Genomic DNA, 23,737 nt, shown 5'->3' on the forward strand with positions numbered 1-23,737 from the left:
ATCATTTCCATACATTCCATACTAAATACTAAAATATACTGAAATAAAAATGACTGTGGTGTTCAAAGTGAAGGCCTATCAACAAACTTCTCACTATCAGAGAGTCAGATTTTGCTTAATTGCTTGCCAATTATTAGCTTAATGATAGCTAATGTCCTTTTTGAGTCTGGTTCCTCTCTCATCCTTATGTTATCTCAGGGAGTTTTTATTTGACAGTGTTGCCTCTGGCTTAATTATTAGGGATACATTTATATCTATATCTGGATCTCTGTAAAGCTGTTTTGTAACAATGTCCTTTGTTAAAAATAAATAAAATAAAATAAAAATTTAATTCAATTTTAGTGAAGAGGTTAAGAGATAGCTGATGATCTTTTGTCACCAGCAATAAATCCAGTAATATCCAATTGCGTGTGTTCAGACATCTGCCCCAGGTTTCTATATTTAAATAAGTTGAATTGTGTGCCACTTAACCAGTCACATATACTATTACACCAATAAAGACAACATTGGTGTGAACCACTCTGTATCCCATTTCAAGTGCTTATACGGCAATCCATTAAAATGTAAACTAAAGTATCCTAAAATCTTTACTTTGCATTGTTCCAATCACACTGAAAACAAAGGGATTATTAATTCCATTCTTGGGTGCCAGAGTCCACCTCTTGATTTGGTGATTTTGGTGAGTTCCCTGCACTCACACACCAAATAATGCCAGTAATGAATGTATTCCTTATGCATATTTGTCTCAGAAATATGTAGAAGATATTTGTCATGACATTCTGGTTAGTACTTTGAACATTGTTAAAAAGTTTAAATGCCTGAGTGACAGAAAATTTTATCCAGTGACTGAAAGGGTCATCTTATGTGTAAAGTCCAGTGAGGCTGAAGGATTTCATTCTAGCCAAATAGTAGGCACGTTTTAATTAACTGGAGATAAAAATAAACTGATTTAACAGGTGGAATACAGATTCTGTATGGTTGGTATGAAAGCCTGAGGCCAGAAATCCTGGCCATTTCAGGATAAGTTTGAAGTCAACATGTCTTTGTGGCCCTCTAGTGGCTGGCTGCGGTACAATCGTTAATCTCGATCGAAAATGCACCAATGTTAAGTCTACAATTTACTTTTACATCTTCACAAAGTTTGGCATATTTTTATAGTTTTATATATTGGTTTAATGTAATGTAAATAAAATGTACTATTTATTATTTATTACTAAGAGTGTAATAGTGGCAATAGATATACAAAAATGACAATTTGTGATGATTGATAGACCTCTCAATGGGGGCAGAACCACATAAGGAAATGTTATGCTCTGTGCAATATTCAGCTAAGAAACCTTGGGATTATTATGACAAGCATAATAGCATGATTTTGCCACCACTGTGACGATATTTCTTCAAGCAGGGACATTGCTAAATGCATCATTTAAGACTGAATTATCTAAATGCTTGGATATTACTTTGTTTGTCTTTATCTTTGTTTTATTTAGGATGTTTTTTAGTTCTTAATCTGTCAACTGTTTTATATACCCCTGGGAAAACGGGGTACTGACGTCTCTTCCATATCACAAATGTGAAATATATGTCTAAGGGGTAATAAGCAGGTTTAAAATGATATAAATCCTGGTTTAACTGCAGTTTGAAATACCCTAAAGTGTACATAGTTGTCCTTTTTTGTCCTTCAAGAGTCGTGACCTCAGGAATTTAACACACAAACACACAGATTCTGCTGTGATTACCATGTGATGGTGTATTCTTGTGCAGGGGCTCATGATCTAGAGACTTAAGAATGTATTCTTATCCATGAGCCTGGAAACAGGAGGTCACAACTTAGTAATTACATGGTATAAACTTCAAGCTAGAAATTGCTAGTTAGAAATTTAAATAAATAAAGACTGATTGAGCTTAACTACATTGTGAGAGTGATTCAGAGGATTTCCTTGAGAATAGGAAGGTGCTGCAGAAGATGCTGCAGTACGAGAGATTCACACTAGAGGATATTGTCATTGGCAAGTTGATTCTGGCTGAATTTCAAGGAAAATATGAGGGGTATGTGATGAAGGTGAACATGGTGGATCATTGTCTATCAGAGAAACACATCCTGGCTCTGTCTTTAAAATTATTCTGCTTGACCCAAAATCCTCTAACAGACTCTAATGATAAATCCATGTTTATTATTTTCTACTTACGTCTTCAGTCATTATGATCCAGGCTTGTGCATAGTGAGCTTGAGCTTGAGCTATTTATATTTATCTATCCATTATCAAGCTTTATTTACATTTCACTATTATCCCTACCATATATTAAGCTCTTCTATGAGTTTTTTCATAATCTTTCATTTCCACCCTTCTTCTGATGGCTCTTATATTGTCATAACAATGATCACACAATGATCATTCCGTTTAAATCAATATTCAGTTAGTGAAGAATTGTTAAGGCAGTGGAGATAGGGAAGACAGGAATATAAGATTTTTCAACCTAACAAGGTATCATGCTTACAAATAAGTCTTTTAAACTATCCTGATCATACTAAAAACACAACAATTGTGGAATGACATTTAAGGCTGATAAGACCCTCTTTGTGAGGGTTTTTTAAAGTATTCATGAGGAAGAACCCCAACAAGCAGTTTGGCTGTGTAGAGGAAAGGCATTCATTCATCAATAAAATAAATAACAAATCTGCATTTTTTAAAATTTTTTGTTAATGCACACATGTAGTTAATGCACACACACTTCAGTAAACATTAATTGGAAATAGACAGTGGTAAATATTTGCTGTATTTGATCAAGAAAAAGATGGAATAGATGGAATGGAATTATTGGATGGAAACCAGTTACTGTTGCATTACACAAGGTTTTCCAACAAGGTCACCACATGCTTTAAAAGCTCCACCATCATTCCCGTCCCAAAGAAATCCAAAATTACCAGACTTAATGACTACAGACCTATGGCTCTAACTTCTGTGGTCATGAAATCATTTGAAAGACTGGTTTTGGCTTATCTGAAGGACATCACTGGACCCTTACTGGACCCTCTGCAGTTTGCCTACAGAGCAAACAGGTCTGTGAATGATGCAGTCAATATTGGACTGCATTATGTTCTGCAGCATCTGGACAGACCAGGGACTTATGTGAGGATCCTGTTTGTGGACTTCAGCTCTGCCTTTAACACCATCAACCCATCACTCCTCCAGCCCAAATTAACCCAGTTCTCTGTGCCCTCCTCTGTCTGTCAGTGGATCACCAGCTTTCTGACAGACAGGCAGCAGATAGTGCGACTGGGGAAACTCAAATCCAGCACCCGCACCATCAGCTCGGTGGCTGTGTCCTCTCCCCACTGCTCTTCTCCATGTACACGAATGACTGCACCTCTAATGACCCCTCTGTCAAGCTCCTGAAGTTTGCAGACGACACCACACTGATCGGACTCATTCAGGACGGTGACGAGTCTGCTTACAGACTGGAGGTTGAACGGCTGGCTGTCTGGTGCAGTCTTAACAACCTGGAGCTGAACATGCTCAAGACAGTGGAGATGATTGTGGACTTCAGGAGAAACACCCCTGCTCTCCCCCCACTAACCATCATGGACAGCATTGTTACAGCAGTGGAGTCATTCAGATTCCTCGGAACCACAATCTCCCAAGACCTGAAGAAGGACATTCACATTGACTCCATTGTGAAAAAGGCTCAGCAGAGGTTGTTCCTTCCTTCTCTGTAGAAACAGTTCTACACTGCAATCATCGAATCCATCCTCTGCACCTCAGTGACTGTTTGGTTCAGCTCAGCCACCCAATCCAACCTCAGAAGACTACAGAGGGTAGTCCGGACTGCTGAGCTAATCATTGGCACAACTCTCCCCACTCTTCAAGACCTGTACTTCTCCAGAGTGAGCAAAAGGGCAAAGAAAATAACTCTGGACCCCTCACATCCAGCACACTCCCTCTTCAAACTGTTGCCATTTGGTCGGTGCTACAGAGCCCTGAGCAGGAAAACGACCAGACATAGGAACAGTTACTTCCCTCAGGCAATCCATCTGATGAATACTTAACACTTACAGTAAAATACACAGAACAAACACTATTCTTACATTGTTTACACATACTTATTTACATTTCAATTTGCACATTTATATTTCGATTTGCACATACATATTTCAATTTGCACATTTTTCCACTGTACATACAACTGTCTCTATTATATATGTGTTCATTTCTTATCATTGCCATTCTGTTTACACTGTGGAGCTCCTGTACTAGAACAAATTCCTCATATGTGAAAACATACTTGGCAATAAAGACCTTTCTGATTCTGATTCTGATACCTGCTGTTGAAATACTGTATATATACATTGCTGTGGGATAAAGCATTCACAATATATTTTATGTTCATTTCTTTCTACTGCATATTGTATTTCCCCATAGAAGTCTTTTTTCTTTTCACTTTCACCTCCTGAAGACCTTAAACAAACAAACAAACAAATAAATAGGTATTGGCTAAAATATACTACTTTTACACTGTATTGTACTGTACATATGTCCAATTTAAGCACAACAAATAGCTGTTTAAATGACTCTCAATTTCAATCTCCCCATTACTTGATACAATCAACAACATGCATCAAAATGTCCATTATCTTTTTACATTTCAAAGAAGGTCAATATAACTTGCTGAAATGTCTACAGGCCGGATGTCCTCCTTCATGTTTCATATTGATGTGTTCCTGGGTGCTGTGTAGGTTGCACATTTTATTACTATTCCTATTGAAATACTGTGGGAACATGAATCTAAATTAATGCATGTTTAGAATTGACTTTTACAGAAGGTGAAGGGAAAAACATTTGTGCGCCGCCCGGGAATCGAACCCGGGTCGCAAGAATGGGAATCTTGCATGATACCACTACACCAGCGGCGCGTTAGTAAAGCTTGTTCTCCGTGATTATCTAAATGTCTATACACAGCTGCGCACGTGTCGTACATTCTAGAAATAAGGTGTTTGTTTTAATGATTTACATAGTGTTTAACAATGTCAAATAATAAAATAAGCAACAGCGATATAAAAGTGTAATTTCATTGTTACAGTTTGGAAATACTAATTTACATAGACAGAACTTAGGATAGAAATCGAACCCCAAATTGAACGAAGGTAACCTCACTGTCGTCACAATAGCGTTCATCACGCGCCACCTCAGCAGAGCCAATCAGATTCAAAAAATGGCCTCGCGTTGTTGACAACGCTGGCAGCACTTCCGCTGTGATAATGAGGGCCGCACCGGCGACAGTAACTGAAAATATCTGAAGTGTTCGTGACGTACCAAAATACAGCTACTGGTTAGTCTGATTTCTATATTTGTTTTCTTTACAATGTCCACGGCAAACGGTTTGTTATTTTGGTTGGGGCAGAGTTTCCCCCTCATACCTAGAGAACGTTTTCTGAGGATTTAAGGTGAGATTATTTTCCCATTGTTTCAGCAGATGTGCTTAAGCGACACGGTGTCCCATCGCAGCAGGACGCGATCTCTTAGAATCTGTTCATTCATCTGAATGTATGAATGCCGAATGCAACCTCACGTTTTTGTTAGTTTTTTTCTCACGACTTCTCAACCGTGATTATTTTAGCCCTTAGCCCTATGTACGAGCCCACACTAGCTAGCCAGTTTAAGCAGTCTGATGCAGCTCGATCAGAAGGCCATCATCGCTGATTAACTTGTGAGAGTAAGAAGTGATTTACTGCTCTTAGTTTAATGGGAAAGGGATGATGATTAGTAACGCACGAGTACAGTGTAGACCGAAATTAGCATCCACGTCACTAAACGCTAGTTACCTTAACTATCATGCTGTTACTATGGTAACTCTTGGCATAATTCACCACAGACTGCTTTATAAAGGTTAAGATAATGCATATAAAAGGTTGGAAGAAAAATAAATAAATGAAAAAAAATCAGAAGCGAAGATTCAATACCCAGTGGTTTCTGCTAACATTCTCGATTGGGCTTCTATAATGTTTTCAGGCACAACAGTCCTGTCTATGTATAAAGCTAGCATTCATATTTCATTCATGGTATGATTCCACTAGTAGTGATGCTTTCTGCATGAAGCCTGTTCTAGCAGCAACGAGAGACTAAATGTTCTGTTCAGCAAGCACATATAGTTGTGATAATCGGGTCTCTACAAACATTTGATCAAATAGTATATTTGTTTTTAATCTGTAAAATGTGTGATCAAATGTTTGACACCAGGTCACTTTAATGACGAGTGAAATCTACTTCAAATCAATTCAAAGTGAAATGGTTTTTGCATCTGTCCGGTATTCAAACTTAAAAGGAATGCAATTAGGGATAAAAAAATAAAACCAAAAGGAGGTAGATAAATAAAAAGTATAAACTATATAAAAACTATATAAAATCTGAAAATATATGTGAAAAATAATGTGTATATACATAAATGTGTATGGTTTTAATGATTGTCCTTAAAGTGTCCATGTGCAGTATGGTGTGTGTATAAAGTGGCATTGTGCTGTACAAGTCCAGAGTTAAAGTGTCATAGTACAAAAAATGGTGTGCAGAAAAACAGTGAAGATGGAGGGAGAGGTCCAGAGGTACTTATGCTTTGTATTCTTTAATGTAGTAGAAGTGGCATGGTAAACTCCTATTCGTCTCAGTATACTGCATTAATAACCACAGCTATTTATGTTCTCCATTTGTTATCTGCCCAGCATCAAATATAGACTCCCTGTGGATCATGAAAGTTCTGAAGTCCTGCAGCAGCATAGAATTTTCACCTACGCAGTTTTGTATAACCATATCTATGATGACAGTTGCTAGTTGACAATCTTGCTACACTTGATGCAGCATTGTATTGCTTCCCATTAAACACTTACTATTTGAGAATGTTGTCGTCTTTGGAATACTGTTTGGCAGTGTTTGTAGGTCACGACAATATTTGAAGTTGGTTCTTATCTGCCTAAGTTTTTTTATTTTAGACGTTAAACCGTGTCAGACAGGCACACATGGAGGCAGTATGTGTGAATATTTGGGTATTTCAGGATCATTGTAGGTCTGCACTTTACACACTATACAAGAAACTACAGCCACCTGCAGTATCTCATGTCATGACAAGTGGTAGTGGTCTTAAATTGAAAGTGTTTACTTTCTTTGCACAACAATGTGCTATATTTTTCTATCAAAATAATCAATCAGAGCTTTGAGAGAAGGGCAAATCAAATTGTGTATACTTTATTTTCTAAATTATAGTATATTTGTGTATTTTCTGTGCTTTTAATAGGAACAAGTGATTCTCAATGTTGTTGACAGTTATGTCGAATTGGACCTAATGCTAGCAAATTCAGGAATGAAAATCTCTCACAACAAAACATAATAAAAAAATATATATATACTGTGCACATTTAAATAATGACCCTAATATTACATAGCAGTTAAATATTAATTACATATTTTTTTCAGTTGATTCAAGTCAGTATATTGGTCCATTGCAGCTGAGGTATCTTTAGCTATTGCTGGGAGCAGATATCATTTGATAATTGGATTATGTGATGACTGTGGACTTTCTCTACCATTCATCTCTCTCAGCTGCTTATGACTTCACCTTCCACATAGGACACACTCCTAAAAGGAATAGGGAATTTGTTTAGAAAGAACCGATGTAACTCACCGAGGCTTGAGGCTTGAGGCTGCAGCGTGTGTTGTGTTGAGATTATGAAGATCGGTCTGAAGGTCATAAATAGAGCTCTAATTAACATGTTGGTGTCTTCCTGGCACTGAGACATTGGCCCTCAGCAGAGATTCTTTCTTTGCTTCATATACTTCTGAAATGAATTAGTACACAGGTTCGATCTCATTTTTATGTTGATATTTCAGTGGTCATGTACGTAGAAAATTTAACAAAAGTATTTTCATACCTAACACAACAATATTATTATTATTGTTATTATTATTATTATTTACTAATTCAAAACCACTGTAATGGTGGAGAGGACGCACTTCCAATATACCAGCCAGCTGTGGGGTTCTTATCAGTGTGTAACATTTCACACCTCTGCCAGTTAAAATGTATTGAAGTGTTTTTCAATATGTCCAGCAAATGACTTTTAAGAACGTTTTCTTATTTATAGGTATATCAAAGTTATTTCAAAACATTTCTGCCTTAATGCATTTATTTTTATGTATTCCATGCTGTCTTACAGAGCTGACATATACATATTTTAACGTATCTGATTTTCTGCATGATTTCTATTTGTGCAAGCCTCGTGTTCATATGCAATGCTTAGTTAGTGTATTTGGGGTTACAGGAAATTTCTTTTCTTAATCTTTTGATATTATGCTCTCGTTTTTTGCCTCCTACAATCACAGCTTGTTTTAGACAGCAGAAGTAACACATCTGTGTTTAGACCCTTGTGATAATTTTGTTTGTGTTTAGGATTTTCTTTGACTGTTTTGTTGTTGCTTTAGAATATCTATTTCTCTCTCTGTAACTCTCACTCATGTACAGTACACACACACACACACACACACACACACACACACACACACAGAGAGATATGTTGATGGAGGTGTCTGTTGTAGCAGTTTCATCTGCCTCCCTGGTCAAACACATGGAGACTTGTTAACACTCAGCTGTATAAATATTAAAGCTATGTAGAAGTGAGCGCTGTCTCAGTTATATAGAGTAATTGTAATGTGCCACACTAAGCATTATAATGGCTAAAAATTTTACTCTTTTGTGCAAAATTCCTTTTTTATTTTCTCTATGTGCCATGTTCTGTGCTAGAGAAAATGAATTCAAATGATTTATATATACCGCGTTTCTTTCATAACTGTGTCTCATGCTTATTTCTCATTCTCTTTATTTTTAGTTACCTTCATTGAACTTGTTAGAGACTAAACACCTCATGAAACAACTTCATTGACCTTATTCTTTTATTCTAGCTGGTCTTTGTTTACAAGAAGATTTGGCAGCGCATCTAATAGAGAACTGAACCGTGGAAGCAAGTTATCCTGCTGGTGCATTCATCAAAGAAGAGGAGGCATATTATAGCTTGAATAACTCAAGAGGATGGGGCTTCATTTCTAAAGAGGGAAAAAAGCAAGAGAAGAAATATAAACAGCAAATAAAAACAGAACCATCAGACAGACTGAGTCTGTCTTGATCTTTTCCTTTTTTCCACCCTCCCTTGTTTGTCTCCGTCACTCCTCCATCAGGATGAAGCTGAAGGAGGACGTGCCTCCTCTTTTCCTACACGTTTTTCGCTCTGTGGTTTGGGTCTACTCCTTCATCACCTTTATACCCTGGTACTTCCTGTCTGGAGCAGGGGCCAATCAGAGCCGTGCCAAACGCATCAAAGCACGTTCAGTAAGTTTAGCCATACCTGTTTTGGGTGTTTTTTTTTTTTTTGAGGGTGCTTTACATGTAATGTTTAGCCCATTTAAATCAAACCCTGGTGTGTTTTCTGCCCTTTGTGTAGTCCAATTGGTTATTTGAGAACACAGCAATTGCACTCAGCGTGCTGACCAAAATAACTGTTCTGAGATCATCTTGAACCCACATTTGGTGCCAAGTGAAATCTGATGCAGTATGATTGCAGTCAGAAAATAAATCAAGCTCGCCCTGACCCAACTGCAGAATGTGAACCAAATATGCCATGTATTTTGGGTTGCGGATAACTCTTTTTTTTCCCCCTCTAAACTGTACCACAAGGTGTAAACTGAGCTATGCTGTATTTCTGACCGATGAGTGAAAGCACTTTTACATGTTTACAGCTCTACACATACTGCAGTCATTTATTTTTTCAGCTCTATGGTCTGTTTAATTATGTGCTGTGTCAAAGCAAACCAGACAGCAAAGGAACCAAATGTTTAAATATTTTGAAGTCTGACTAATAGATGTGAAAGTGCCTTAGGCATGCTTTTTATTTATTTGTTTGTTTATTTATTTATTTAAATGAATGTTACTAAAATTTACTATCGAAAAGCAGTGGAAAATATTTTAAGTAGTGCATACCGGAATGTTTCATTTGCTTCTCTCTAAGATTCAATTTGTAATGATGTCTCATTCTGCTCTTTCTGTATCCTGTGTCAGATTACAGGGAATCCGGCAGGGCCTTACCGCTCCGTCAATAGCCAGAAGCAGCTCGTTTCAGAACTCCATGATGGACTGAGAACTCTTGATAAAGTGTTTGAGTATGCAGTTAAACACTTTCCTCAGAGAGACTGTGTCGGTACCCGAGAAGTGCTCAACGAGGAAGATGAAGTGCAACCCAATGGCAAGATCTTCAAGAAGGTGAGACAATATGAGCATGCAGGGACACGCTATTTTGTGTGTGCATTAGAGGATAAGGCTTGGGGTGATGACTCTTCTGAAGTTAGGACCACCTTTTTAAGTTTGCAGTTTTGTTGGTTTTGTTTACTGGACTCCTGGGAAAGGTTATGAATTCTGTCAAAACAGGAAACTGTGTTGCTCTTGAACTTTAAGATGCTTTGTGGAAGCTGCTTGGGGTTCGTCCTGTTCTCTTTTCATTGCAGTTAAGCTGTTCTGTCCAAGCAGGAAAACCTTTGGCCCTTGTGATTAAGATGTTTGGCAGCTCTCACATTTCTTAGTCAAACTTGCAGTTTTGAGACTAATCACATTACTACATTATGAAGTCTGTAGACATTGCTGTCTAGTTAGTGTCGTTATTGTCACACGATAAATGTCTGGTTTGGAAAACTCTCCCTCTTATTTAACCTGGTGGAAATGTCAGTTTGTTCTTGTGTGACATTCCATTTGAGTAGCTCAGAGGTTTTAAGTAGTGCTCACGGTGCCATATTATGTGAGAACCAGATGATCTGGATGATCTGCCTTACTGGTAAGTGCATAACAATGTAAAGCATTGTACTGCACTAACAAGCTTATATACATCTTGTATAACGATCAAAAAATAATTTCAGATTGGCACCTCAAAGTAAAAATTCTATCCCAGTGCTAAATCTGTACTCCTGATGATTCTGTAAACGTGTTGAAAAGTAATTGCAATTAAAAAAGTATAAGTAATGCTTTCAGTTATGTTTACACTTCACTTGTCACCTTCAGTATTTGACAACCAAAGAACAAAGAATTCTGACAGTCCATTCAGCCTGGAGTGAAAAGGTCTCCTGTCTCTAATCTGGAGATGACAGACTTCATTGAAACAGTTAAATCTGTTTCAATGAATTGCTGAAACTTTCATTTAACCCTTTATACTAAGCCCAAAGTTTCTGTAGCAACAATAAGTGCTGTTGTATATTTTCAACTCTTTACTGCGTTATACTACAGAAACACTTATCTACCATGCAGCTGAGTTTTCATGATTTCAGTCCAGGCCCATCATATTTATTAGAAATATAACACATTCACGTCACTACTAGTGGAATTGGGCCCATACATAATCACATACTCTCCCGCTGCTCTGTCTATGGTGTGATCTTGTGTCTCAGTCGACAAATTCTCCCTTTCTACAATCTCAGTGATGTCTCCAAATTTGTTTCCAGACTTGTTGTTGGTCGAAGTAGTCTTTGACAACGATGAATCTTTAAACCACTTTCTTATATCCATGGCTTTGCTGTACGGAATCTCACACGACGCGTAGCTGCTGGGCAAAGGAATTAATTACGTGACGTTATAAACAATACTGTGTACTTAACTATATGATTTTATATTATTTATATCTATACATATGCTACACACAAACTGCATATTGTAATTTTAATAACTAGAACTACTCTTAACACAAAAATATAAATATTGAAAGATCTGCTGCCATTGAAAGACTTGCCATTGGCTGTTGTATTTGAATAATTAACGTGGTAGGTCTACTCAAGGTTTGCATACTGTTTTGGGATGTTTTTTTTAAATCATTTAAATATAATTGTTTAGTTACTTTTTGTGTAATAATTGAATGTTATTTTCTGATTCATATTTCTGAAGATAATGTTTTTATGTATTTCTGGATTAGTGTTACGGTTGTAAAGATAACTGTGAGCTAACCACTGCTGCTAAAACGTAAAGGATGCACTTTGAATTTTGAGTTATATTCAATCTCTCAGAATAGTAGTTAAAAGAGCATCTAACATATGGTTAAGTGAATTGTGTTTAGGGTCATATGATGAGTCAATTGGCGACGGACCTGTTGAAGTCACGTTGTACACAAGCTGGTAACATACTTCCATACACCTGAAACGGTTAAAGGATTCTGACGATTAAATCATTTATTGTGCTTGATTTAACAGAGGGAATCAGGGAATAATCTGTATCCTATAAGAATATTTAAAATGATAAGTGAAGGCATTGTCTTCTCCTCTCTGTAGGTGATATTGGGTGAATATAAGTGGCTATCATATGAAGAAACCTTTCAGTTGGTCCAGAGGTTTGGGAGTGGCCTGGCTGCCCTGGGTCAGAAGCCTCAGTGTAACATTGCTCTCTTCTGTGAGACTCGTGCCGAATGGATCATAGCAGCTCAGGCCTGCTTCATGTACAACTTCCCATGTGAGTCAACCTCAGGCATTTATTTAGCCATGAACCAAAGTGTGATTTTGTTTTTTCTCTGATCAGTAAAGCATGTTGGATGTATATTCTTGTTGAGTTTGCGAAATAATGTGAGAAAGTCAAGTCAATAACGTTGTCTGTTTCGTCTTCCATTGATATTCTCATTGCTAAAGATGCGCACACTGCATGTTTGTATCTAAGTAATAGAATATGTATTTCTGGATGCATATTGTAAAACAGTTTACACATGTACATACTGTCTATAATGTTTAGTTCAGTATACTGTATTTTTGTCTGTACATAGTTATATATTTAATATAACTTAACATGTAAGATTAATTTTTATCATAAATACAAAATGTCTGTTTTGACTAACCCTATGCTGATTCTGATTGTATTTCTGTCTGTCTGTGTGTATATTTCTGTGTCGGTGTGTTTGTCTGTCGGTCTCTGTGTGTGTCTCTGTGTGTGTGTGTCTCTGTGTGTGTGTGTGTGTGTGTGTGCATATTTCTGTGTCGGTGTGTGTGTCGGTGTGTGTGTCGGTGTGTGTGTCGGTGTGTGTGTCGGTGTGTGTGTCGGTGTGTGTGTCGGTGTGTGTGTGTCGGTGTGTGTGTCGGTGTGTGTGTCGGTGTGTGTGTCGGTGTGTGTGTCGGTGTGTGTGTCTCTGTGTGTGTGTGTGTGTGTGTGTGTGTCTCTGTGTGTGTGTGTGTGTGTGTGTCTCCCACATTTTTGAACAGTGGTGACTCTATACTCTACTCTGGGAGGGGCAGCAATAGCCCATGGACTGAATGAGACAGAGGTCACACACATCATCACCAGTAAAGACCTTCTGCAGAGTCGTCTCAAGGTCAGCACTCAGGTTTCACCTGAATCAGCAATCTGCCAGTGCAGTTTATCAAATGTGTTAAAGAATTGCATATACTTTTTATCCAGTGTTTCAGAATGTCTTTTTCTCCTTTGGTGTAATGAGAACTGGGCCAGTGCAGGACAGGATTATTCTAAATTTAACATTCTTACAAAAACTCCATCCGTGGTTTCTAATAATAACACTGTGCAGTAGCACATCTGTTTATACCGACTCTATGGATCTGTTTTTAAGGTCATAAGAACAGTCATAAATAAATGTTATTATATTTTTAATACAATGAGCTCTATTTATCAGCCTCTTTAGTACAAGTTACATGTATGCTGAAGCCAATTGTTCACCAGATTTGCAGGTTTTGGAATCAATGAAATGGCTATGGACAAAAACAAAAGGAGAATTTCTCAAAGGCAGAAATGGAAGTACTTTTTATTCATTGCAATAATAGAAAAACTGTTATTCAGCAGCACAACAGGTAGAGTCACATTTCCCCAAAAAGGCTGAAATATGGAGAGAAACAAAGAGTCCTCCAACACTGATTATATAACTATAAAATAGAGACCCTATGCTCAGAGCAATAGAGCAGCTCTAAGAGATATGAGTTTAAACAAAATACTTCATGCCAATCACAGCAAAATGTGAAAAGATACAAAGAGACATGATTTGGATATTAAACGGATGGATGAACTTCTCCTGTTTATCCCAGAAACCTATGAGGATTATTCTCTGCTGTATTCGGCCACATGCTGGTTTATAACACAAAGCACACCAGAGAGCATACGGCTCATTGTAGATTCAGACATATCAGATCGCTCACTCTTTGAAATGTGCCCATAGCGAGTAAAACCAAAGATGTTGCACGGATGGGAACTTTTTGACCGCTACATTAGTGCTGGCTGTAAAGCATTACACAGAATTGAAAAGGTTAACGATGGCAGTTGGAACTGGTTTATATGCAAACATTCTGTTACAGATACATTGAGTTAACCCCACAGGCGACGTTTACTTGTGTAACATAAAGGTTGATGAAGGACCGACTTTTCATGTTTTACCAGTTTCAATGATGTCACAAAATCATTTATTTTTGTATTTCTGCATTCCTCTCTAAATATCAGATTACTCAAACTATACTAAAATCTATTCAATGTTATTTTTTTTATCTTTTTCTAAAGCATGTAAGTAGGTACTTACAAGGTCGCTCTAAAAACGAAAACCTAAGTAAATTACAAAAGAAAAGAAACAATAATAAACTTAAAGCTGCGATACTGTTTTGCAGTCATTTGTGTGATGAAATTGTTCATGGTTTGTTTTTGTTTTTTGTTTTTTTATCCATAACCTCAGGAAATTCTGCTGGAGGTCCCTAGGCTTCAGCACATAATCATTGTTGATCATAAGCCCACCAGCTGGCCTGGTCTACCCAGAGGCATTCTGGTCCACAACATGTCCTCTGTACAGGAGCTGGGAGCAAAACCTGAGAACAGTAAGGCTTCTCCGATCACCATATACTCCAAATCTACTCTGTTCCATTTCATTATGGTGGTCGGTTAAGAGGAAAGGAATTTTTGCTATATATTTTTTTTTTTTCGAATTTTCTCTCCCTTCCCTTTTCTCTCTCCAGTGATTTTGCAGCGGAGACTGCCCCTTCCCCACGATATTGCTGTGATCATGTACACTAGCGGTTCCACAGGAATCCCCAAAGGAGTCATGATCTCGCACAGTAACATCATTGCTGGGGTAGCTGGCATGGCTGAACGTATCCCGAACCTGGAGTAAGGTTTATTTATTTATTTGTTTGTTTGTTTTACATTGTCTTTTTTCTTCTGTCTCATTTAGAAGATTTCTTAAACATTTCGATTTTAATACGCTCGTTACACTTTAGTCCGTTCATTTGGTCAGTTTGTTTGTGTACTATATAGATAAATAATATAGCTAAACATACCAATCAGCCATAACATTAAAACCAGCTATCTAATATTGTGTAGGTCCCCCTTGTGCCTCCAACGCACCTACAGTATGAGCATGGTCTCCACAATCCACAGACGCTAGAACTCTTAATGTTACTTGAACGATTCCTGAACAATTTTTGAGTGTGACAGGGCACATTATCTTACGTTGCCATGCACTGTGTTTTGACACCTTTTAAACAGACCCAGCATTAACTTTGTGATCAGTTCGTGCTGTTGTTAGGTTTCAGTGCAATGAGAATCAGTTGTTCATTTCAACTGTCAGTGGTTTTATTGATATGGCTGATCGGTGTATATCTTGTTTATGATTAATATGGCTTTTTTGATTCTGCTTCTGAGCTTCCTTGCACGTGATGTTTCCGTTTGTCTGCACTTTACCGTTATGTCCGACCCTTAGAGCATTACTTATTTACTGCGCACCTTCCACTTCACTTCAGGTCGTGTTAATGATGTCTTTATATTTCATTAAACCTGGACAGTGAGAATGACACCTATATTGGGTACTTGCCACTGGCACATGTGTTGGAGCTCAGTGCTGAGCTTGTGTGCGTTTCTCATGGCTGCCGCATTGGATATTCCTCACCACAGACCCTCTCCGACCAGGTAAAAAAAAACATTATGTACAATATTTCGCTGATTCACTTTTACTGAATGACTACAGAAGTACTTTATAGACACACACATAATTCTGGTGATTCCAGATAGTTTACATGAAGCAGAAGTGGATCCACTCTATATTGCCTGATGGTGGTGTTTTTTTATCCTTAATAAAGGAGGACCCTAAGTTGGGTCACATATTTTAAAGCTTGTGATGATGGTCAGAAGAGTCTCGTGAATTTATTTTGTCTAGCTACTGTGAATAGCATGAACACCTTGATCTGGATTCTGAAGACCTACTGCTGTTATAAACACAATTATACTCCTACTGAACATTATTTCAACACAAAACAATTGTGTACGATTGTGGAAGAGTAATGAATTATAAACTACTGGTTTCAACCAGAAGAGCATAGGTTCCCTTTTTGAGTTCAGTTTTGTGTCCACATTCTCTGGTTGAGTTTTTTTTTTCTTGTCGCTGAAGCATTTGACCTGTTTACAGAAATCCGGATGTAGATTTACATTCAGATCTGTAATGAAGTTGCTTTATGAGAATTGATAAAAGTGCCATATGGATATATTTAATTGAGCTGAATGAAAGGCTGCTGAGGGTCAAGAAGGTTTAGGACAGATGATAGTTTGAGCAACATGAAGTTCTCAGTAACAGATGCATAGTTTGCTGATGTGGAGTGTGCTGCATCGAAGCCAGACTGGTTAGGATCCTGGGGGCGGTTCTGGCTAAGAAAGAGAGAGTTGTTTGTGTGCAGCATGTTTAAGAAGAAGAGGGAGAAAGAAGAGGGAGAAGTGAAAGTTTGTGAAATGTATGTGTTGTGCACAGAAAGACGGTGGCCCAACACAAACTACCTTTAATACTGAATATGTGAATATTTAAGGCACTCAAGAACTTTTGCATTATCTGTTCATGTTTCATCTGCTGGTGTTAAAGTGTTGCTTTCCTCTTCACAGTCAACCAAAATTAAAAAAGGCAGTAAAGGAGATGCCACTATCCTGAAACCAACGCTTATGGCAGCTGTGCCGGTAATAAAACACACATAAGAGCTGTCCTCGGCTGTCTCACTGTTCTGTCCTCTCTGATCTGTGGCTCTGTTATTTATTTATTTTATTTTATTTATCTGCTTTCTCAATTTACAGGAAATCATGGATCGTATCTATAAGAATGTGATGACTAAGGTGGATGAGATGAGTCGAGTGCAGAAGACTCTCTTTGCGTTGGCCTACAACTACAAGATGGAGCAGATCACTAAAGGATATAGCACTCCACTATGTGATCGGTATAACACGCTCACAGACAAACCCACCCAGCTTTGAGAAACTGCTTTATATTATTTTAATGCTGTGAACAAACTTTTTATAACTGGCTGTGTTTGTATATGTGTTATTTGTGCAGTCTGGTTTTCAGTAAAGTGCGTTCAATGCTGGGTGGGAATACACGAGTGTTGCTGTCAGGAGGCGCTCCGCTGTCTGCCGCTACTCAGCGCTTTATGAACATCTGTTTCTGTTGCCCAGTGGGACAGGGCTACGGCCTCACAGAGACCTGTGGTGCCGGGACTATTAGCGAATGTAAGACATGCACAAAGAAGAGGCTAATACCATAGAGTTTTGGGGGTATGTACAGTACTCTAGTCCCCCTTTTCCACTGAGGCAGTTTGAGTGCTGGTTCGGAGCCAGAGCCTAATTTAGGTCTTGTGAATGACTAACAACCAAATGGCACAAAACTGTAACTGGTCAGTCATTAATACTGTATATTTTGTTGCTAAAATATTATCGTTTCTTATACCACGGCGTGGTTGAATGCTTGCATTTTTGGTCAGATAGAGTGCATTATGTTTGTATAAGAGCACAGGTAGTTCTGGCTGTAACAAACTATGGGTTAATATTAACCCACACATAATACGTATACAACAAATCACTCCCCATCACCTTGCATTTTTTTCTCTGATTGGTTAGCAAGAGATTAACAACAAGATTAGAGTTGCTTAGCCTTTAGAGAGAGCTTTACATCCAGCTGATTGGTTACTGGAAAATATGCTGTGTTTTAAAGGACACTCTAGGTGATGTGAAATCTTTTAAACTGTTTACTGTTATTACATGTCTGCTAAAAGTCATTTCACGATTCACAACCACCAGAATTGCATTATTACAAATAAATGCATTATATTACTGTTCATCACCTGAGTAGAAACTATTAGCCCATCAAAATCCATCATTAGGCGTGCGTGCGTGTGTATGTAATTAAATGTACAACGCAAAATGGATATTGATGGAAATTGGATGAATAAAGTACATTGTTCTGGCACTTTAATGCTCATAGTACGTTCCACATTATCAGCTGTCAGCTGTATCAGTGATAACAAAGCATCATTGGTTTAAAAGCCTGGCTAGATGTATTTTTCACACTCTCTTTGTCTCTCTATCTCTTTTTATCTCTCTCTCTGTCTCTGTGCGTGTGTTCGCACAGTATATGACTACAGTACTGGCCGAGTTGGAGCACCTCTGGTGTGTTCTGAGATCAGGCTTAAGGACTGGGAAGAGGGTAAGTGCTGATTATAATTGAAGCACGGTGCTGAAAGTGATCATGAATAAACATTGTGAAAAATTTCATTTGGCAAACACGTCCATATTCATGCTTCAGTAGAAGTTAAAAGTTGTAATTCTTTCGTACAGTCTATTCATTTTTGTTTCTCTTCCTGTTGAAGGTGGATACTACAGTACTGACAAACCCAATCCTCGAGGGGAAATTCTGATTGGTGGACCAAATGTTTCTATGGGTTACTATAAGAACAAGGCAAAGAATAACGAAGACTTTTTTGTTGATGCTAACGGCCAGCATTGGTTCTGCACAGGAGACATTGGCGAGTTCCACTCTGACGGTTGTCTTAAAGTTATCGGTGAGCCACACACACACACACACACACACACACACACCTTGATATGCACACTGATTACAAAAAAGGCCAGTTCAATCTTGCATTATAGCTAGTAGAAACAAGTAGATCATTTTGGATTATGGATTGTATACACTTTTGCAAATGGATTGTGGAATGTAAATGTTAACCCTGTATGATTTGTACTAAAATGCGTGTGTACGTTTCTAGATCGTAAAAAGGACCTGGTGAAGCTACAAGCAGGAGAGTATGTGTCCTTAGGAAAAGTGGAAGCAGCACTGAAAAACTGCCCTCTCATTGACAACATATGTGCTTATGCCAACAGGTGAGCACACACCAAGTGTTGCAAAATTTTGGCCAGTGAATATTTTTATCTCAAAGTAAAAAGAGATGGAACAAAATGGTCAGAATTTTGTCCCAGAAAAGTAATTTTACAATAAAAGTGTCAGTATTATTTTTGTTGCAGTTGGCCCAGATTTCTAAAAATCCTTTCTTTGTATTGGTCTTAAGTACAGTAATATTCTAATTTTCTGAGATACTGAATTTGGGATTTTCCATAGTATATAATCATCAAAATTAAAAGAAATAAATATTTAAAATATATCAGTCTGTGTGTAATGAATGAAGTTTCACTTTTTGAATGGAATTAGTGAAATAAATCAACTTTTTGATGATATTCTAATTATATGATCAGCACCTTTTATATCAATCGAAAAACACTTTTTTTTTTAAAGTCACAAAAAAGAGCACTAATACTTTTTTTTTTCAGCCCATTGTGTTTTGAATTTCAGTCAGCCAGGAATTAACAGCTCTGTGCATTACTACTCCATAGTATTCTACAATGAATATTTTATTCAAAGTAAACCTTATAGTTTTTAGTCTGTGTGACTTTGTGTTGCTAGACATTTATAGTCACATCAGTCTCACTCTCGTCACTCTAACTTTCCTTTCTCTTCTTCTGTCTCTCCCTCAGCGAGGAGTCATATGTGATTGGTTTTGTGGTGCCCTGTCAGAAGCAGCTGCTGGCTCTTGCCAAACAGAAACAAGTGCGAGGGTCATGGGAGGAAATTTGTAACCACCCTGATATGGAGAAGGAGGTGCTGCGTGTCATTACTGAAGCTGCTGTAAATGGTTAGTTTATTTGCTTATATTATGAGACATGTTAACTAGCAACATTGGAAAAAAATGTTTAACCATTTTCCATTTAGTCTGAGTAACTCCAAGTCCAAGGGTAATTTTTGCCAAATCATAACATTGCTGTTCTCTCTGTATATTTTATTTCTTGCTCTCTTTACCTCCAGCCAAACTGGAGCGTTTTGAGATCCCAAAGAAGATCTGTCTGAGTGCTGAGCCCTGGACTCCAGAGACAGGCCTGGTTACTGATGCCTTCAAACTCAAACGCAAGGAGCTCAAAACTCACTACCAGGAAGATATTGAGAGGATGTATGGTGGCAAGTAAAAGAAGAAAGGGTCAAACAGTAGCAGGAATTGGTTTAATTCAAAGGATTTAGGATGACCACAAAGCCAACATAATTTGAGTCCAAATATACATTCCTACATTATTATTTTTTTTTTAAATAAACCTCTTATATCCTATATAGGAACTATTAAATAATTGTAAGGCATTGGCTGACCAAATGAAATTGAAAATCAAAGATGGTAAGCAGGCAATTAAATATGTTTAATAAGCAACAATAAAGCAATTGTGACCAGCGTTGTTCTAGTGGACTTCTAGAAGATCAGAATACTTTATTAATCCCCATGTGGTAATTGGGTATAGATTTATAAGATATACATTTGTATTATAGACTAAGGAGATACCAGGACCTGACGTGGATCATTTCAGGACATAATGACTTTACTTTGAATCTTGGACGTTGTAATGGTTGAACCAGCTCCATGTAGGCACAAGAAAAACAGGAGGGGAAAAAAAAACAAAACAGGAAATGTACAAAGTAAGAGTGTCCTGTTGGATTTTTTTTAAAAATGAAGTCAAAAGACTTGATAGTGAGACTGTTGATTTGACCGGTGCAAGGTAGCATTATGCAGGGAAACTGTTTTAAACTGTTAGTTCTGTTTGTTTCTATTTGGTGATTACTGGCATCTGTGAATTAGTCTCCAGAGATTTCACTTATTTGATCATATTCTGTTCATGTGTTTTGTTTTGTTTTTAAATCAAAGCACTCCTTGATATTTAGAATTTATTTTTGTTTTGTTTCTTGCACTTTTTCTTGGTTATTCTTGTTTTACATTTATTCCAAAGTGTGTTACAAAGAATTACTGGTACTCTGGGATGAAGTGATCCTGATGACAGCGTTCATAATTTACTGTATACTGCTCCTTGTATATAGTGCTATATTTTTGACTTTCATACATACTTTTAATAGATTATTTGAAGCTCTCCATTCCTATTTCTACTCCAGTGGGTTATCTTAAAAAAAAGTGTTTAGCTAATACCACCAATATGACTGACTGTACATGGAAAAGAGTGTGACATGGAACTCAGCACTTATGGTATATTCTACAGAATGTGGGCATATTTGTAGTTTCAGTAGTTTCACCTGTATATCATTAGCAACACCCATTAATGTAACAAGAACACCTTGTCACTCTGTTCTGGGAAGTAATTTGGATTATTAATTAATCCAGGCTATAAAGTGATTGTTAATTCTGTCTGTGACAGAGCAGCAACACTCGGAAGTGACTCCATTGTAGAAACTTAGATGTGTTCGGGATCATTTTGGCCTTGATCTCAACAGCTATAGGAAAAAAAGAACTCTTTTTACATCTAACTAATGATTTCTATAAATAACATCAGTCAACAAGAGAGGTTTTTAGGTGAAGTAAGTGTTAAAATGAGAAACAATATGATTTTCCTTATTTTGTATGAATTTTGTGAACATTCCTCTTCACGAAAAAAGACCAAGTAAAACAGAACTTGCAGACTTCTGATGAAATCACAGAACAAAACTAGTTAGGTTATAAATTGGTAGAGTTTCTGTAGAATATGCCTCGTATTAATTTTCCTGACACATTGTTAATCATACTGGTGTTTTGGTTAAAGCTGATCTTTTTAAGATGGTATTAAATGTTCTGCCAATTATTGCTACTGTTACAGAAGAGCTAAGCATTGCATTGTTAAATAAACCAGCAAGTTAACTCTTCACTCCAATTCAGACAGGGGGTGTGTAAATATGTGTTGGGATTTATGTGTTTTATATCTCCTCCTTATCCTCAAAACTAGGCAGGCATTTGAATTAATGCTTGTGTGTGTTTTGTCCCTCTCCAGTGTTTAGTCAGCTTTGCTTATTTATCTATTAGGATTCTGTTTAAATCTTTTTCACAGGATTAGCAAGAAGTGGGCAGGGAATATATAAAGCTTTATTTGTGCATATATCATATGCCTTTAGTCCATACTCCTTTAAGAACTACAGAAGCAAATTAGACGAATGTTTACATGAGACAAGTATGTGTAGAAGGTTCATGCCTTTGCAAAGACATTTAAAAGTCTAAAACTATTAGACTTTTATATTGAATTCCTATATCTTGATATTGTCATGGGACTAGTTAGTAGTTTGTGTCAAATAAAAGTGTAAAATAAATGTGCAATAAATATTTTTATTTCATTATACACCTGTAAATGCACAATACTGACTACAAGAGCATGAACTAACCTTCTGATTAGACTTTTCAAGCTATTTCAGTGGAGTTTAGTGATAACATTTTATGATTTCAAAATGTAGTAATAGAGACAGACCATATGGCAAACAATGTGCTTTGAAAGGGTTTTTTTTTTTTTTTTTTTGGTGAAATGTTATATTGGTATTTAGTGCATTCTAGTTCTAAAATTAGGAACAATTTGGCTATATTTTGGTGTCCTAGTATTCATCCAAGGTGAACTTTTAAACCGTGTCAGTGCCCGCAAAACAATGTGTACTGCAACGCTTTGAAACAGTAGTATAATTGTATATAATAGTTAAGTAAGTGTCTTCTATATATTATCTGCCTTAAAAAAATTCATTTTTAGCTGGTTGTCCTCAAACAGTGCAAGCAAATCCGTAAAAAGCATGTGATTTTGAACTTAAACCTAAGAACAAAAAATGACAATCTAGTCCCACACTTTCACTTCCTACTGCACTTATTGAGTCCAGTTCAATAATTTCGACACCCTGCACACTGTAGACGATCTGATTCTAGAACATAAAATGGTTACCTGATATCATTACTTGTGACACATGCATGTTTTCTTTCGACAGTTATTAAAATTGGCACCTTTGCACATTTAGGTGATTTTTCTCTGATTCAGCTGCAGACTTAATCCAAAAGTCTGATGCTCATGTTTAAATCCATGAATCTGGTTAAGTGTGGTTAAAGAGAAAATCTGGTTTGTATTTACACAGCAAACTTAGATGTTTAAATCACATCTGCCTTCCATCTCCTTTTATTTATTTATTTATTTATTTTTTAACTGTATAATTGTGTTAGCCTGTTCAAAAGCATGTAAATGTACTCCAGGTCATGCCTGGATCCAGAAACCGAATCCAATTGCATGTGTTTACACCTATTGGGGGGGGGACAACACATGAATCTATAAGATCTGAAAATCTGAACTCTTATTATACACTCCTAGTGCTTACATTATAAATATCTGTTGCTCTTCTCTAAGAACAAAAATCCATTCCCATGCCAGATGTAAACCATATACTGATTGTTTTGTTTTTGTTTCTTGGTTTTGATTTAATTTGGGGGTATTGATTCTATTTGATGTGAATGAAATTACTGTTATGCAGGTCACTTCAACTTTTTATTTATTTGGAATTTTGCATTGAAAGCGTGTATAAGAATAAAGGTTTGTGACACTTCCATAGGCTGCCTCATTTTGTACTGAGGATATA

At 37.1% G+C, this 23,737-nt stretch overlaps 1 protein-coding gene and 1 non-coding gene across 3 annotated transcripts; one reads left to right on the forward strand and one right to left on the reverse strand.

Annotated features, from left to right (window-relative positions):
• Positions 1-4,841: 4,841 nt before the first annotated feature.
• Positions 4,842-4,912, reverse strand: trnag-ccc. The gene has a single exon. It is a non-coding gene; the product is annotated as a tRNA-Gly (tRNA).
• A 256-nt stretch (positions 4,913-5,168) lies between these two features.
• On the forward strand, positions 5,169-23,705 carry acsl3b (acyl-CoA synthetase long chain family member 3b). 2 transcript variants are annotated; one of them, XM_027143241.2, is made up of 16 exons: positions 5,169-5,328; positions 8,943-9,366; positions 10,093-10,293; positions 12,336-12,513; positions 13,251-13,360; positions 14,717-14,855; positions 14,994-15,144; positions 15,819-15,942; positions 16,903-16,974; positions 17,089-17,228; positions 17,345-17,517; positions 18,416-18,490; positions 18,654-18,845; positions 19,053-19,167; positions 19,816-19,973; positions 20,144-23,705. In XM_027143241.2, the coding sequence occupies exons 2-16, from the start codon at positions 9,217-9,219 to the stop codon at positions 20,299-20,301; spliced, it is 2,136 nt and encodes a 711-aa protein (XP_026999042.1). In that variant the 5' UTR covers positions 5,169-5,328; positions 8,943-9,216; the 3' UTR covers positions 20,302-23,705. The 2 variants fall into 2 exon arrangements, with proteins under 2 accessions (XP_026999042.1, XP_026999043.1); XM_027143242.2 differs by having other exon boundaries at positions 5,290-5,443.
• Positions 23,706-23,737: the final 32 nt, after the last annotated feature.

The sequence above is a fragment of the Tachysurus fulvidraco genome, chromosome 22 (assembly GCF_022655615.1).
Source record: "Tachysurus fulvidraco isolate hzauxx_2018 chromosome 22, HZAU_PFXX_2.0, whole genome shotgun sequence".
In the NCBI taxonomy this organism is placed as follows: Eukaryota; Metazoa; Chordata; class Actinopteri; order Siluriformes; family Bagridae; genus Tachysurus; species Tachysurus fulvidraco.

Excerpts from the sequence above, each read along its gene's own strand:
- acsl3b (XM_027143241.2), top strand. The coding sequence starts at position 9,217 with ATGAAGCTGAAGGAGGACGTGCCTCCTCTTTTCCTACACGTTTTTCGC. Across the intron at positions 17,229-17,344 it reads AGCACTCCACTATGTGATCG|TCTGGTTTTCAGTAAAGTGC; the intron begins GTATAACACGCT and ends TTATTTGTGCAG. Across the intron at positions 17,518-18,415 it reads TGCCGGGACTATTAGCGAAT|TATATGACTACAGTACTGGC; the intron begins GTAAGACATGCA and ends GTGTTCGCACAG.